Consider the following 12,729-nt stretch of genomic DNA (forward strand, 5'->3'; position numbering starts at 1 on the left):
AGCACGAAACAATCTGGCGGATCTCAAGGGCAGCGCCCAACACAACGCGGGCGAAGCGCTGACGGCGCGGTGCGGCAGGCGGAAGGCTCCTCTCCTCCCAGCTGCTCGGTAACGAGGCTCCGTTCCATTCTCCTTCTAACGAGGCTCTAGAAGAGACAGACACATATCTACGCACACGCTACCTTCCGCTCTTCCTAAGCGCCAGCAGCTCACCATTAAGACCCGGTTGGCCTCGCCGGACTCTACTAGCGAGCGCTTTAAAGCTCACTTCCACCCGCTCCAACAGCCTCAGACCCACCAGGAACAAACGCCCGGTTTGGGGTCCCCTTCCAGAGGGACCCCCCGCCCGCACAGCGCTGGACAGCCCTGAACTTGCTCTACGCCCGCTTGTGCTGTACAAGCAGAAAAGTGCTGGAGGCTTTTGTGAAAACGTAGCATAGATGTTCATTTTGGCACAGCTGGATTTATTGCTGCGCTCCCACGAACATTTATCTTCTGTCGCTCGGTGAACACTAACGCCAAGCCGCTGACGCAGGACAACACGGGCTCAACGCCTGCGCGCGCAGGTTTATCCCCACGCTCCTGCGGCAGCTGCCCCGCTTCCCAGATGTTAACGCAACATCTGCATCGCGGCAGGGCAGAGAGGACCTCCGCCAGCTTCTCTGGAGAATCCCTAGCTCGGCAGCCTCTTCCTCCTCTTCCTCGAGCTTAGCTAATTAGTATTAATATTAGCCTAACTAATAACCAGTGGCTTCAGCTCCCACGGTTCACTGCTGGCCACGACTCCGCTGCCCGCGGCCCCGGAGCCAGCACGAACGTCCTCCCGCTGAATCGGCGGCCGACCCTTTGGCGGCACGGCGCGCTCCGAACGGCGGAGCAGCACCAGCAGCCGGGGCCGGGCGCAGAACCGGCCGTCGCTCCTTCCGAAAGGCCGCAAACCGCTCCTCCGCCGTGGGGGAGGGCAGACGTCGCTTCGTTAGGACAGCGCGGCACCACGCGTGCTGCCCCTGCTCCAATTCCTTCATGGGCCGTTAAAGAGCGGCGTTAACCTGCCTGTCGTCCTGTAATTGAATTTGGTCTCATTTAAGCCAGGGAAATTCGCAGAGTTCATCCTTCTTCAATCAATAAGCTCCCCTTCAGCGACCCATCTGAAGATCGCTTCATAAAAAACAATGCGCTTTGTTTTAATAAATTTAATCCCTATGACAGGGGCTCAATGTTTATTGGCTGCTTCTCTAGACTCCTCTCCGCCAGAAAACGGAGCCCCACTCACAATCGATAGCAATTGATTCACCAGCGTCCCCCTGGAACAAAGGTGCTAATCAGGTTTTGATTAGTTAATCAAGCCCGACGGGAGGGCTACGCGGGTCCTGCTTGATTGCTCCCCGTTTCACAAGAGGTGGCTCAACGCCCCGGCGCAGAGCCGGCACACCGGCGTGCCGAGCTCGGGCCACCGGCCTCCCGCCGGCTGCGCGTGCACGCACAGACCCCGACGCGTGCACGCACGGACCCCGACGCGTGCACGCACGGATCCCGACGCGTGCACACGCACCAGCGCAGAGCGCTTGGCCCCCGCGCCTCCCCGCACCGCAGCAGTCCGGCCAGGCAGACCACGCCGGGCTGAGCCGATGCCGCGTGGCGAGGGCAACCCTCTCCCTCCGGACCCCGCGGCCCCTGTGCGCTAGGAACGGGAGGAGGTGTGAGCGCACGGACAGACGCAGCTCGACCAGGGCAAGCGAGCGCGGCGCTGGGAACTAGCTACCCGACGAAGGCAAGGGATGCGTTACTTGTGTGCACGGTCGGCAGAGCCTCCGTCGAAGCACGGAGCGGGACGGGAGTACCTGCAAGGAACAGCACACTGAGCAAACGCCGCCGCGGCACCGGGCGCCCGGCACGCCACGACCCGCCCGGGGCGAGCCCGGGACGATCACCAGCATCCCCGGGCCGGCCCCGAGGGCAGCGTTCCCGGCGGAGAGCGGAGAGCTCAGCCCCGCACTCACCTGGACCACCCGCCCGACGGCCCGAGCGTGCCGAGCTCAGCCCGCAAACGTTATTTCAGCTCGCCGGGAGTCTGGGCGCGGGCGGTGGGACGGGGGCTGAGCTCCGCTCGCGGGACAGAACGGCCCGCGGCTCCTTCTCGAGCGGCACCGGCGGATTTGGCCCGGTGTGAGCACCCTTTGGGTGTACACACGCAACCTGGAAATTCCTGGGGGAACCCCCACCCCGGGCAGCAGGCAAAAGGGGTGCTCCAAAACGGGCGTGCGGCAGCGCACGCAGGGCGCTCGCTCCTCTGCCCGCCGGCGGCAGCCGCCGCGCTCGCACGGCTTTCCGTGAAGGCTGGGGGGAATTTGGGCTTTGGTCGCAGATTCAGAAAAGCAAAATAAGTGAGCGGCGTTGGCAGGAGCACGCGCTGCCCGCGCCGGCACCGCGCGGGGCACGGGCGCTCCGGGGCTGCCAGCAGCACCCAGCCGGAGGAACCCCTCTGCGGAACCGCTCCCCGCTCGCCTCCTTCACCAAAAGGGGTATTTTCCTTTGAAAAGTACAAATTCAGCAAGCAGCGAAGCTTCTCGGAGCAGAAGAACCATCTCCCGTCCGCACAGCGATCTTTAGCGGCCACCCGGTGCTTCTTACCTAGGAGATCTGGCCCGGGCCTGCAACAGCAATCGTTAAAAGCGGGCCGATTCCTAACGAGGCGAAAGGTGAAGAGCGGGGGTCTCGGCTCCGTCGGCACCGCTGACGCGACCCCTCTGTTGGATGTACCAACGGCACCCGCCGGAGGTGCTTTCATTCTCAATCTGGATCAGCGCTCCTTCGCCAGGGCCGGCTGTAAGGATGCGCCGACGTGGCTGAGCCCAGCGGGGACAGAACAGCTTCAAACCACGCCCTTGGTTTCGCCTCCGCTGACAAAGCCATCGCCTCCTCTTCCTCCCCAGGCTGATGCTCGTGTCGTGACAAACCCCCACGCGGCCGCGGCTGAGCTGCCTTTTCAAAAGCCGGTCTCACACAACACGGCAGGGCGCGGCGTTTTCTAGAATTTCAGCCCATCCCGTCGCCACATTAGCGCCCAAAAACTGACGGGGCAGCCACCCCGCCCGCTTCCGAGGGTGCCGAAACCCAAACAAGGGGGGAAACCCAACAGCGAAGGGCGCGCGACCACGCTGCGCGACCGCGGGGCGGGGGAACGGCCGCACCGCAGCGACTGCACGGTGCGACACGGCCAAGACGCAGAAACCGGAGCGGGCCCGGCGCCCCGCGGGGAGAGCAGCGCTTTACCTACGGACTACCCTTACCTGAGAGGTCCCCATAGTCCAGCTCCTCGGCCGAATTGGGCAACTGAGTAAAGCCTTACAAGTAAAAACAAACTGGTTTTTCTCTGCGTTTCTCGAGCGACAAGAAAACAACACACAAGAACTGAGGATGAATTTCTGGGAGGGGGGAAATGATGCGCCAGTCACTTGCCCCCTTCTGCCGGTTCGGGCAGAGTAACTGGGGCGACAGAAGTGCGGTGATTTCCCTCACGACAGACAGAAACACTCCTCAGTCTACACCGTTGGCACACGAAGCATGGACTCAGGGTCACTCACTCATAACAGCATGCAAAGACCCCTAGACGCTGCCTTTGGGTCATCACGGGGGGCAAGCTCCCAATTTAGCCCAGTGCCATTTTGGTTCTGTATACGTGGAGCAACGTAAAGTTTTCTGCCAATTTCCCACAAAACCCAATCATTTTTTGGCCAGCGCTGACAAGCCCGGCAATTCCTCAGAGAGGGAACGGTGCGGACCGCGTTTCAAGACTGTCAGGCACCGGTACGTGCACCTTCTGCAAGAAAACCTGACAGAACCTGGTTCTTTCTGAATTTCCCAAACTCGATGCGCGTGTGGAAAAAGCATCTACCCTCAAAGCTGACAAAGCAGCTGGGCGAGAGACCCTCTCGCGACCGCGACGGGCAGCCGGCGCTGCCCGCGAGGCCGCTGCTCTGCGCTGCGTTCTCCCGGGAGCTGGCGGCGACGCTGGGGGTCCGCGGGAGCACCCACCCGGCCAGCTCCCCGGCCGAGGCCGCAGGGCGACCCGGGGCTGGGGTCACCCTGCCCTGCTCAGACGAGGGATGCTGCAGCGTTCCCAGCCCGGCTGCGTTATGGAGAGAGAAAAAACCAGTGCCGTGACGAGGCGCTCCCATCGCTGGTCGGCGGGAAGCCTGGCGTCGTCGCTGCTACGAACGCCGACTTTCCTCGGAACGGCAAAGGCGTCGGCGCGGCTGACGCGCAGACCGGCCCCCACGGAGCGCAGCCAGCGGTACCCGCGCCGAGCGCTCCTCGGAAAGAAAACTCCTTTTCAGTGATGCTTGCTCCACACACCGAGTCACCGGGAAGCTGCAGCCGGAATCGCGCTCTGCAGCGGGACGCCGTTTAGACGAACGGCAGAATTTTGCCTTCTTGGGTTTCAGGGAGCCCCCTTTTTGCTGGACTACAATCCATAAATGTGATTCCAGCTGGCTCACCGAGGCACCGGACATGCGAACCCGGGCTCGGAAGAGGAGCCAGTCAACTTCCACCGCTCCAAAATTGCTTCCGTAGAGCCTTGCCTCGCGCTCAAACGGCACTACGCTTTCTCAGCAATGAAAAAGGGGCAACGCTGCATTTTTTATGAAGCCAAAAAAGTCTTCTTCGAAAGAAAATTTGACAATTCAACAATTCCGTTTCTACCTGCACCTGGTACGCCTAAAACCGCCGCCGAACAGTATTAAAAGCTGTCGTGAGGCGTTTTAAATACGAGGTAAATGACTTTGTGATTTTTCTCATTAAACTTCCATGGCAGCTGTGAAAGCCCCTTCTTCTCACTTCGGCTCCGAAGGAGCTCCAGGTCCACCGCAGCTCCTGCTCAGGAAACGGAAGCTCGCTTCTCACCCGGCCGCCGCGACGGACTGCGACGGACAGAGCGACGCTCTGCCCCGCTTCCCGCTGCCTCCAGCTCCAGGAGAAGCCGATTCCTCCCCTGTGCCACGCTGTAAATAAGCGGCTGGGGATTCCGTCTGACGCCGCGTGCGGCGCGGCGCAGGGATCTTAACGTGCGCGCCGAGCTCTGTGACGTTTCATTCAAACGCCCCAAGGACGGGGTCTGTAAAATATATATATTTAGGAACGCGTTTACCATTACTGGCACTGCTAAGCAGGGCACTGTCGCGTGGAAAAACGGCAGCTCGACAGGCAGAGCTGCTTGGCACTGCGAACGCCGCGAGCAGCGAGGCTCCGGGCTTCGGCCGAGCGAAACTCCTTGCAGAGACCGCGCGCTCTCGGAAAAAGCAGCAAGAGCTTCACGCGGCGGGGTTCAACGCTCCTGTACCAAGCCCTGCTAGGGGGAAATTCCCCTGGGCCTCGGGGGAAGGATTTCGGGCTTAGGAAACAATTTACCTGCGGTATTACGGGCAAGGGATTTTCTCCTCACTCTTCGTTCGGGCCTGGGCTGTTTTCCTTACTTTAACCTTCGCTCCAGACTTGCTGCTTTGCCAGCTTCGGAAGAGATCTTTTTTCCGCCCTACCTTTCGGAGCTCCTGGCTGTGCCGAGGCGGCAGCGCCTGCGCCGGGCTCGGCGGGGAGCCGGGACGCAGCCCGGAGCCCCCCCGCCGCCGAGCCCCTCGGTGCGCGCAGACGGACCGGGCTGCGCCGGGCGCCCCAAAATCACCCGGGAGCTCCTCAAGCGCGGTGCTCACGCCAGGGCGGGGGTCTGGCGTGGGGAAAAAGCGGCCACATTCGGCCGTCGCCTTTGCCGCAGCAAAAGGCCGACATGTATAAGGTCATGGCTGCTTATACACGTCCTGCGGGCGCAGGGGCGAAAGGCGAGCGGGGCGTCGCGCCCGAGGGCTCCCCGCAGGGCAGCGGCCCCGCCAGGGCCGAGCTCCCGGCCCGCCCGCAACAAGCAACTCGCCCGCCGATTTGGAGGGGGACGGGGGCAGCAGAGAAGACCACCGAGGGCAGGGCGGACAAAGGGCTCGCTGCCAGCTTCCGCGGCCGCGGGCTCTCGGAGCCGTTGCTCTCCGGGCCCCACCGAGGTGTGCCCGCGCTCGGCTGCAGACAGGCAGGGAAGCGCGATCCCAGCCCCCCGGCACCCTGACTCCACCACGGGCAAAACGGGAGGGAAGGAGGGCTTAAGCGCCGTAAACGGGCGCAGCGCGGTGCAGCAGCAGCAGCACAAGCCTTCCTGCCGGCCATGACCATGCTGTTATTGGAGTTCTGGCAATGAACAGTGCAGAGAAAGGAGAAAGCGCATCAGAAAATTTACAGTTAAGCTCTCATTCTTCAACAAAAGAGTCAACAACGTTCGTGCTTTAGGTCACTCATGCATCGCTGCCGTCAACTCCATTCCAGAAGGCAACGGGAACGGCAGGGGCTTTGCTACCGCTTTTACATGCACACACACACAGGACTCCTTCCCCCCCCCAGTCCTCTAGGATACACTCCAAAAAATTAAATTACTCAAAGGTCCTTTCCCAGATTGAGGTATTGTGCTGGTTCCACACTAGCCTTCCGTTTTGTTTTCTTTGCTAGCAATCTCTTTTTTGGGTTCTTTTTTTTTTTGTCGTTGTTTCGGTTTCATTTTTTCTTCCCCCAATTCATTTGAAATCGTTTTTGGAGAAAATCCACGTGGCTGCAGTTCATGCCCATGCATTTCTAGTCATTCACAGACATGCTCACTCCCATCGGACATCGGTAAGAACAAATGGCCAACATACAGCAACACCTGGTGTACTCCATACAAACTCCAGCAACACAAGCGTGGAAAGAAAGCCCGGAGTCTTCACGGGAAAAGCAAGGGCAGGGCCGTTCAACGCAAACCGCCTGGCGTTTAAGGCAGGAAAGTCTGTGGCAGCTCACTCGACCGGGCCCGCTCGTCATTTCGGCTGTCAGCCTCCTCGCGGCAGTGGCAGTCCTCCCCCCCCGGGGTGGAAACGTTCAGAGGTGCTCCCCGAGTCAAAAAGGGGCTTTTTGCGGCTTTCCCCAATCCAAGAAAAAAACGACGAAAGCCACTGAGGAATGGCATTAAAGAAACGGGCTGCTCAGCTGCGCGTCCCTTCTGCGCCGCGGCCCGCAGCTCTGCCGGCAGCGACGGCGCTCAGCCAACCCGGCTCGCCTTCACGCGTGAGACCAACGACCTCGCGGGTTAGAAGAGGCTCGCCAGGACACCTAGACGCGACGTCAGAGGCCACGCTAGCGTCAGAGCTGCCTGGCCCTTCCCAGACCTAGACACCAGCATCTCTGCCTGCGCACTTCTGGGGCTGCCCGAGAAACTCAGAGGACAACTGGGCTGTGCTCGGGTACTGCGGGCCCCTGAACGCGCCCGCCTTTTCTCGGCAAATTCTCCCACTCGAGGTGCAGCACCTTGGCTCAGCCGGAGCAGCACCGAGGACTCCGTCGCGGCCCCTCTCGCCGCACGCTGCCTCGGGGTGCTCTGCAGCGGGACGCCTTGCAACCGCAACCCGCACGGCACGAAGTCCTGGGTGCGTCCGGACCCAGCCGCGGGCCTCTCCCGACTGCTGGCGGGCGCTGCCGAGACAGCGAAGCGCCCGGCCGGCCCTTCCCCGGAGCAGCCGGAGCCTCACCGCCGGTGCCAGCGCAACCGAGCGGCCGCAGGTCACCAAACTGCGCTGCCCTCTGCAGAGCCCGCTCTTCCAGGCTTTCCCCAGGGCTCCACGAGCGGGCGAGGAGCGCTCTGCCTTCACCCGACTGGCACGAGCTGAGTGCGGGGCCAGACGTCACTTGGCCGTTGTGACACGGCCTCGGACTCCGAGCTGGCCTTGCCATGACTTCCGTTACGGTCGCTACCGGATTACCGGTGCCGAGCCCCGACACCAAACCCCCACAGGGAGATCGGCAAGAGGCATGCCTGAAGGCTTCCAGTTTCTAAGTCGAGCGGGAAAACGCATCCAAGCAGGGAAGTTCTCTGGGAGTAGCACCGCGCGGCCCTCCACTTGGCCCGGGGCATCGCTACTCGGCCGTGACGTCCCCTGGTGCTCCCTCCACCGTCGCCCGAGACGAGAGCTCGGGCTGCACCACGGACTTCTGTCCGCGAAAGAAACCGCTCCTCTCTCAGAGGTAAACCAAACCAAAAGAGCAAGCTCCGGTACGGATTAACCTTAAAGTTGTCAGGAGCTTCGGTTCTGCAGCTGAAGAAAAGCGAGCTCGTGCCAAAACCCGGCATGCTGCGCTTCCAGTCTGCAGCGAGTCTTGAGGCTCGCCTCGGGAACGCAGGCAGCTCGGGAAGCTGTCAAGCTGTTAGCTAGACTGCCTGCAGCAGACGAGCAGGGTTACTCTGCTAGACTGCTACGCCGATAGGAAAGTGTTGCGGGTTGTTTTCCAACCTCCTTCTGCGGCGTAATAACGCAAACGTCGCTGCCGACCTGCGAGGCGAACGCTCCTCCGCCGAGCAGCCGCGGAACACCGTCGGACACGCTGCCTCGTAGGCTCAGAACGGAAGCAAAACGCTCGGGACTTCAAGCAGCACCTCTTAAAAAATTCAGTTTGAGTCCCTATTTTCCAAAGGCGGCTTTCTTGTCCGGGAGGAGCGGAGAATCGCTCGCTCCCTCGGCACCGCTCGTACACGCGCGCCGGGCCAGCGGTGCTCGCCCGGCGCGGGACGGCCGCCGGCGAGGCTCGCAGCAGAAATGACACGAGCAGCCAGACTTTCCAGCCTTAAAACCGATGCGGTATTCATGAGCTCAGTGCGCCCGAACCACGGTTTTCCCTTGAAGACTCCATTCCCCTTTTCCGCTTCCCCTTCCCAGGCTTGTCTTGCCACTCAGCAGCGCTGAGAAATAAGATAAACAGGAACGTGATACCAACCGTGAACTGCCGGTTCTGTCGTCGCCGTTGTGTCTACACACGGGAACAGAGGAGTGGAGGAAGGGAAGAAACAGGAGGAACGGCATGCAAAAAAAGGGAAAATGGAAAAAATGGAACAGATAATATATGAGCAAGCTTTCAAAGAACATTGCGTGACAAGCAATAATAAAATGAAAGGCAAAAAGCATTTGAAGTGAGTTGCACTGTTTAGAAGACATGCCTCCAGTTCAAAAGCTACGAGCCTGAGGAAAACAGTAAATTTTGCTCTTTTGTCCAGGACCTTGCCAGAACAGTTACTGGTGGTTGCAAAGTCAGGGCAACAGGCGACTGGGGAGAACACCGACACCAGTGCTTTCGTTGGTAAGGACCAAAACAGAAGCTCAAGACCAGGGCGCCGCGCCGACACTTGGAAAAGAGCTTTTACGCACTGAAACATTGCCTTCCCCGACGTGCCGGCGGCCAGGGCCTGCCCGCTGCCCCCTCTCCTCCCCTTCGCCCAGCGCGGGGACCTCCGAGCGCGTCGGCGCGCAGCGCGGCCTCAGAACCGTTCCGGAGGCGGCGAGCGGGCGCTGAATTCGGAGAGACTCCTCGCAGTCGCACACCTGGTCCGGGAGGTGCGAGCGGCCCTTGCCCTGGCTGCCCCAAACCACGCACCTGTAAGATGCGCGGTCGTCTCAGGGGGAAAAACACTGTCCTAGACTGGGCAAGCGCACCCAGACACGGCCAGTCCCTCCCTCCCAGCAGTTAGCTGGCTAGCAGTCACCGGGCAGTAAAATCTCTCGGAGTTCTTCTGGTCGTCAGCCTGACTTTGCTTCGTACTACGAGCCACGGGAGACCCGCTGGGAGTTGCTGCCTTGCCGACGGAGAGCCGCTTCGCCTCGTCACCGGCGTCTGGAACAGGCAGTCCCACACCCGCAGGCTGTTCTGACAGCGCCCTGCGCTACTTCCTCGATGCCGACAGGTCGAGACCGGGTTTCCTCACGCTGCCCAAAGCGCTGGCTTCTTCGGTTACGGCAGCTCACCGGCCTTCCACCCGGCCCTGCAGACCCCTCGCACCGCTCGCCTTGCTGGGCTGGCTCCTCGCGGGGCAGCCGACCCCCGCGGCGGCTCTCGAGCCCGCGGCCGAGCCGCGGCTCCCGCGCAGCTCTCCTTGGCTCGGGGCAGGCAATGTTTCGATGCGTAAAATGGCGCGGAGAAGCGCTCCGCTGCGTCTTCCCGCAGAGCAGCCCGGAGCTCGAGCTCTGTGGCAACGACCGAGGCTTCCCGTCGGCGTCTGCCCTCGCCGACGCGGCGCCCGGGAGCCCGGGAGCGGGCAGACCCCGCGCCTTCGGAGGCAGCGGCAGAAGGAGGAGCTGTCTGCTGAGCAACCGAGCTGCGGACAGCCCCGGTCTGAGCTTCTGAAGCACCAGTGAAGACAAGAATCATACAAGGAATACACAATACTTACAGATACAAGGTCTACACGCTTTAATTAGGGAAGCAAAACAAATAAACCCTGCGCAATTTAACAAACTGCACCCAGATTTGCATCACGGATTACCAAGCCGTCATCAGCCTGCTTCCACTGCCAACACGTACTGTTCTCGCCTCGGCAACCAGACCTAACGCACGCTGCGAGACGCCAGCGCTCGCTCTCCCGCTGGGAGCTCTGGGGGCTGCCAGGGAAGCCCCCCGCAGCACCCGGGAGACCGAGCGCGGGGCTCTGCTTCGTTTTCGGGCAGCGACGCCCCAACGATGCCTCGTGCTACCCAAGGACATGGCGAAGGGGGCAATGGTGGCGAAGGCGGGGGGAAGGTTGTTTGGGAAGGGCTGTGAAACTGGGTATTAATTCTTGAGATAGCATCTGGGCATCTCTAAATAGTCTCAATTTACTGTCTTCCTGAAACAAAAAAAAGTTACGTCAGCTTTGACAGAGAATCTGCTGAAAGCAAACTCGCGTTCTGGCGCTGGAAGAGATATTAGTCAAGAAACAGTGCAAACTGGACAGTGCATCTCGCTTCCCCGTCTGGGGACAGAGACCGACAGGTTACAAAAAACAAAGTTCTCAAGCGGTTGTAAGTGCGAACAAATATCCGAGTCAAACAACATGTTGGCTGCAGCTGGAATGACAAAGTTATGATTAGCAAATGGTTTGGATGGTTGCAGTAGGAAGCACAGACCGGTTAAAGTTCAGAAGGAGCTGTCTGGAAGTCCGGTTCAGTCCCAGAGTCGTCTTTGAGAAGCCAGACTGCGCACACGCAGCGCTCCGAAGGGGAATAATCGCGTGTTAAAGCGAAGCGGAGAGCGGCCCCGAGCCAGGCCCGCGACGAGAGGGGTTGTGCGGCAAGGAGAGAAACGTCGTCACTGTGGCTCCGGCACAAAACTCGCGGCTACGTGGGAAACCGCGCGCCCAGCACGCCGCACCGCCGCTCTGCCTCACGCGGCCACGAGCATCCCCGGCCCCGCATCGCCGCTGCTCAGACGACCCGCGATTTTGGGACGGACTGGCTAACTTTCAACGTGCAGGCACGTGCCACTGGCTCCGGCTTCACTTTCCAGAACGGCCGTGCTTATATGCCAGACCGGACTCACAGCACCCAGAGATCCGGCTTCTGCCCCGCGTCCTAAAGAAAAATCATCTCTTCTCCTCAAACACGGACCAGCGAGGGAGACCTCGACAGGTTTCCGCCTTAACCAAGGCTACGTCGTCACCAAAAGCACCGTTCGGGCCCCGAGCCGAAGGTGTGAAGAGCGGTCCCACCGCCGCCCGAAGCCAGTGCCCGTCACTGCAAACGGTGCTGAGCAAAGGGCAGCTTCACAGCGCGGCGGCAGAGCGAGAGGGCGTCGACAGCACCCGCACAAGGAGGCTCAACCTGGCACTTGGCATCTCAAGACAAAGGCTTCTCTGCTGATCGTAATCGTGCTGCGTGGGGAGAAGTCAATCAACGCAACGGTCCTTCAAAACCCGCGCGCACACCAGCTCCGCAGGGGACCGGTCTGCAACGGCAGACGGTATCCCCGAAAGCAACCGCCGGCCTCCCTGCAGCTGCCCGCTCCGCTTCATCCCCGCTTCTTCCTCGCCTTGGTCGTCAGAGCAGCTTGGCGCGGCAGACCCTAGGACACGTCGTCTCGCGACGCAGACGGTGCCCTCTGCCAGCTCACGAAGCTCCGGTGACGCCTCGGTTCTGGGCACTCGCCCCGCGCCAGGGAGCTACGCGCGCCGAGACGCACAGACGTATTTACGGGACCGCTGCGCGGAGGCGGCTGCGCAACGCTCGGCTGAGTTCCGAGCTCCATCGCTAAGCCGCCTCGTTTTTTCCAGTGGATCCTCTCCAACTCCCAACTGTTTGCGGAGTGTGACAGCCTGGGCCCTTTAAACTCGTCTGTAATTAGCCCGCAGCCTCAAACAGAGCGAGCACGATGGAGGAATATTAAAACCCCCGCAGCACAATTAAATTCGCCAACTCGAATGCTCGAGCGGCACCGCTGCAGCCTCGCAGCAGCCCATGACGCGCCGGGGCCTGCAAACACACGGCTCCGGTGCAGGGAATTACAGCCGCACGTCGGCAAAGCCGTGGCGCAACACGCTTTCTTTTTTTTAATTTTAAAGAGGTATTAATAAATACAGATATCCATTCAATACGTTGCTTTTTAAATTGCTCTCTGGGCTGGAAACGAGCGCCAGTCTGGTCACTGACTGTTGGAGCTCTGATTCTTCCCGATTTTCCGGACTGCTTCGCGTTCGCCGACCGGGGCGAGCACGACCTCCCTCGCTGCCGCTTTCCCGGCAGCCGCAGGGACCGGCGTGCAGCTCTACAAACAGCATCTCCGCTTCGTGGCCGGTCCCTCAGGCTCGTGAGAGCCCCACGGAGACCCCCGTCACCCCCAGCGGGCGCCCGCCGCGCGTCAGCAGAG

At 61.0% G+C, this 12,729-nt stretch overlaps 2 protein-coding genes across 7 annotated transcripts in view; one reads left to right on the forward strand and one right to left on the reverse strand.

Moving 5' to 3' along the window:
- Positions 1-12,729, forward strand: part of PAFAH1B2 (platelet activating factor acetylhydrolase 1b catalytic subunit 2) — a 640,582-nt gene that overhangs the window by 211,783 nt on the left and 416,070 nt on the right. The window lies entirely within an intron of this gene.
- Positions 1-12,729, reverse strand: part of CADM1 (cell adhesion molecule 1) — a 129,181-nt gene that overhangs the window by 7,382 nt on the left and 109,070 nt on the right. For 2 of the 6 annotated variants that reach the window (XM_075442271.1, XM_075442270.1), the window contains exons 9-11: positions 8,836-8,868; positions 3,291-3,344; positions 1,788-1,841 (exon numbers count right to left, since the gene is read on the reverse strand). The exons of 2 other annotated variants lie outside the window; for them this stretch is intronic. In XM_075442271.1, coding sequence (XP_075298386.1) covers positions 1,788-1,841; positions 3,291-3,344; positions 8,836-8,868 — 141 coding nt within the window. The remainder of the gene's footprint in view (positions 1-1,787; positions 1,842-3,290; positions 3,345-8,835; positions 8,869-12,729) is intronic. 2 more of the 6 variants (XM_075442273.1, XM_075442274.1) reach the window with 2 other exon arrangements.

The sequence above is a fragment of the Opisthocomus hoazin genome, chromosome 24 (assembly GCF_030867145.1).
Source record: "Opisthocomus hoazin isolate bOpiHoa1 chromosome 24, bOpiHoa1.hap1, whole genome shotgun sequence".
NCBI lineage: Eukaryota > Metazoa > Chordata > Aves > Opisthocomiformes > Opisthocomidae > Opisthocomus > Opisthocomus hoazin.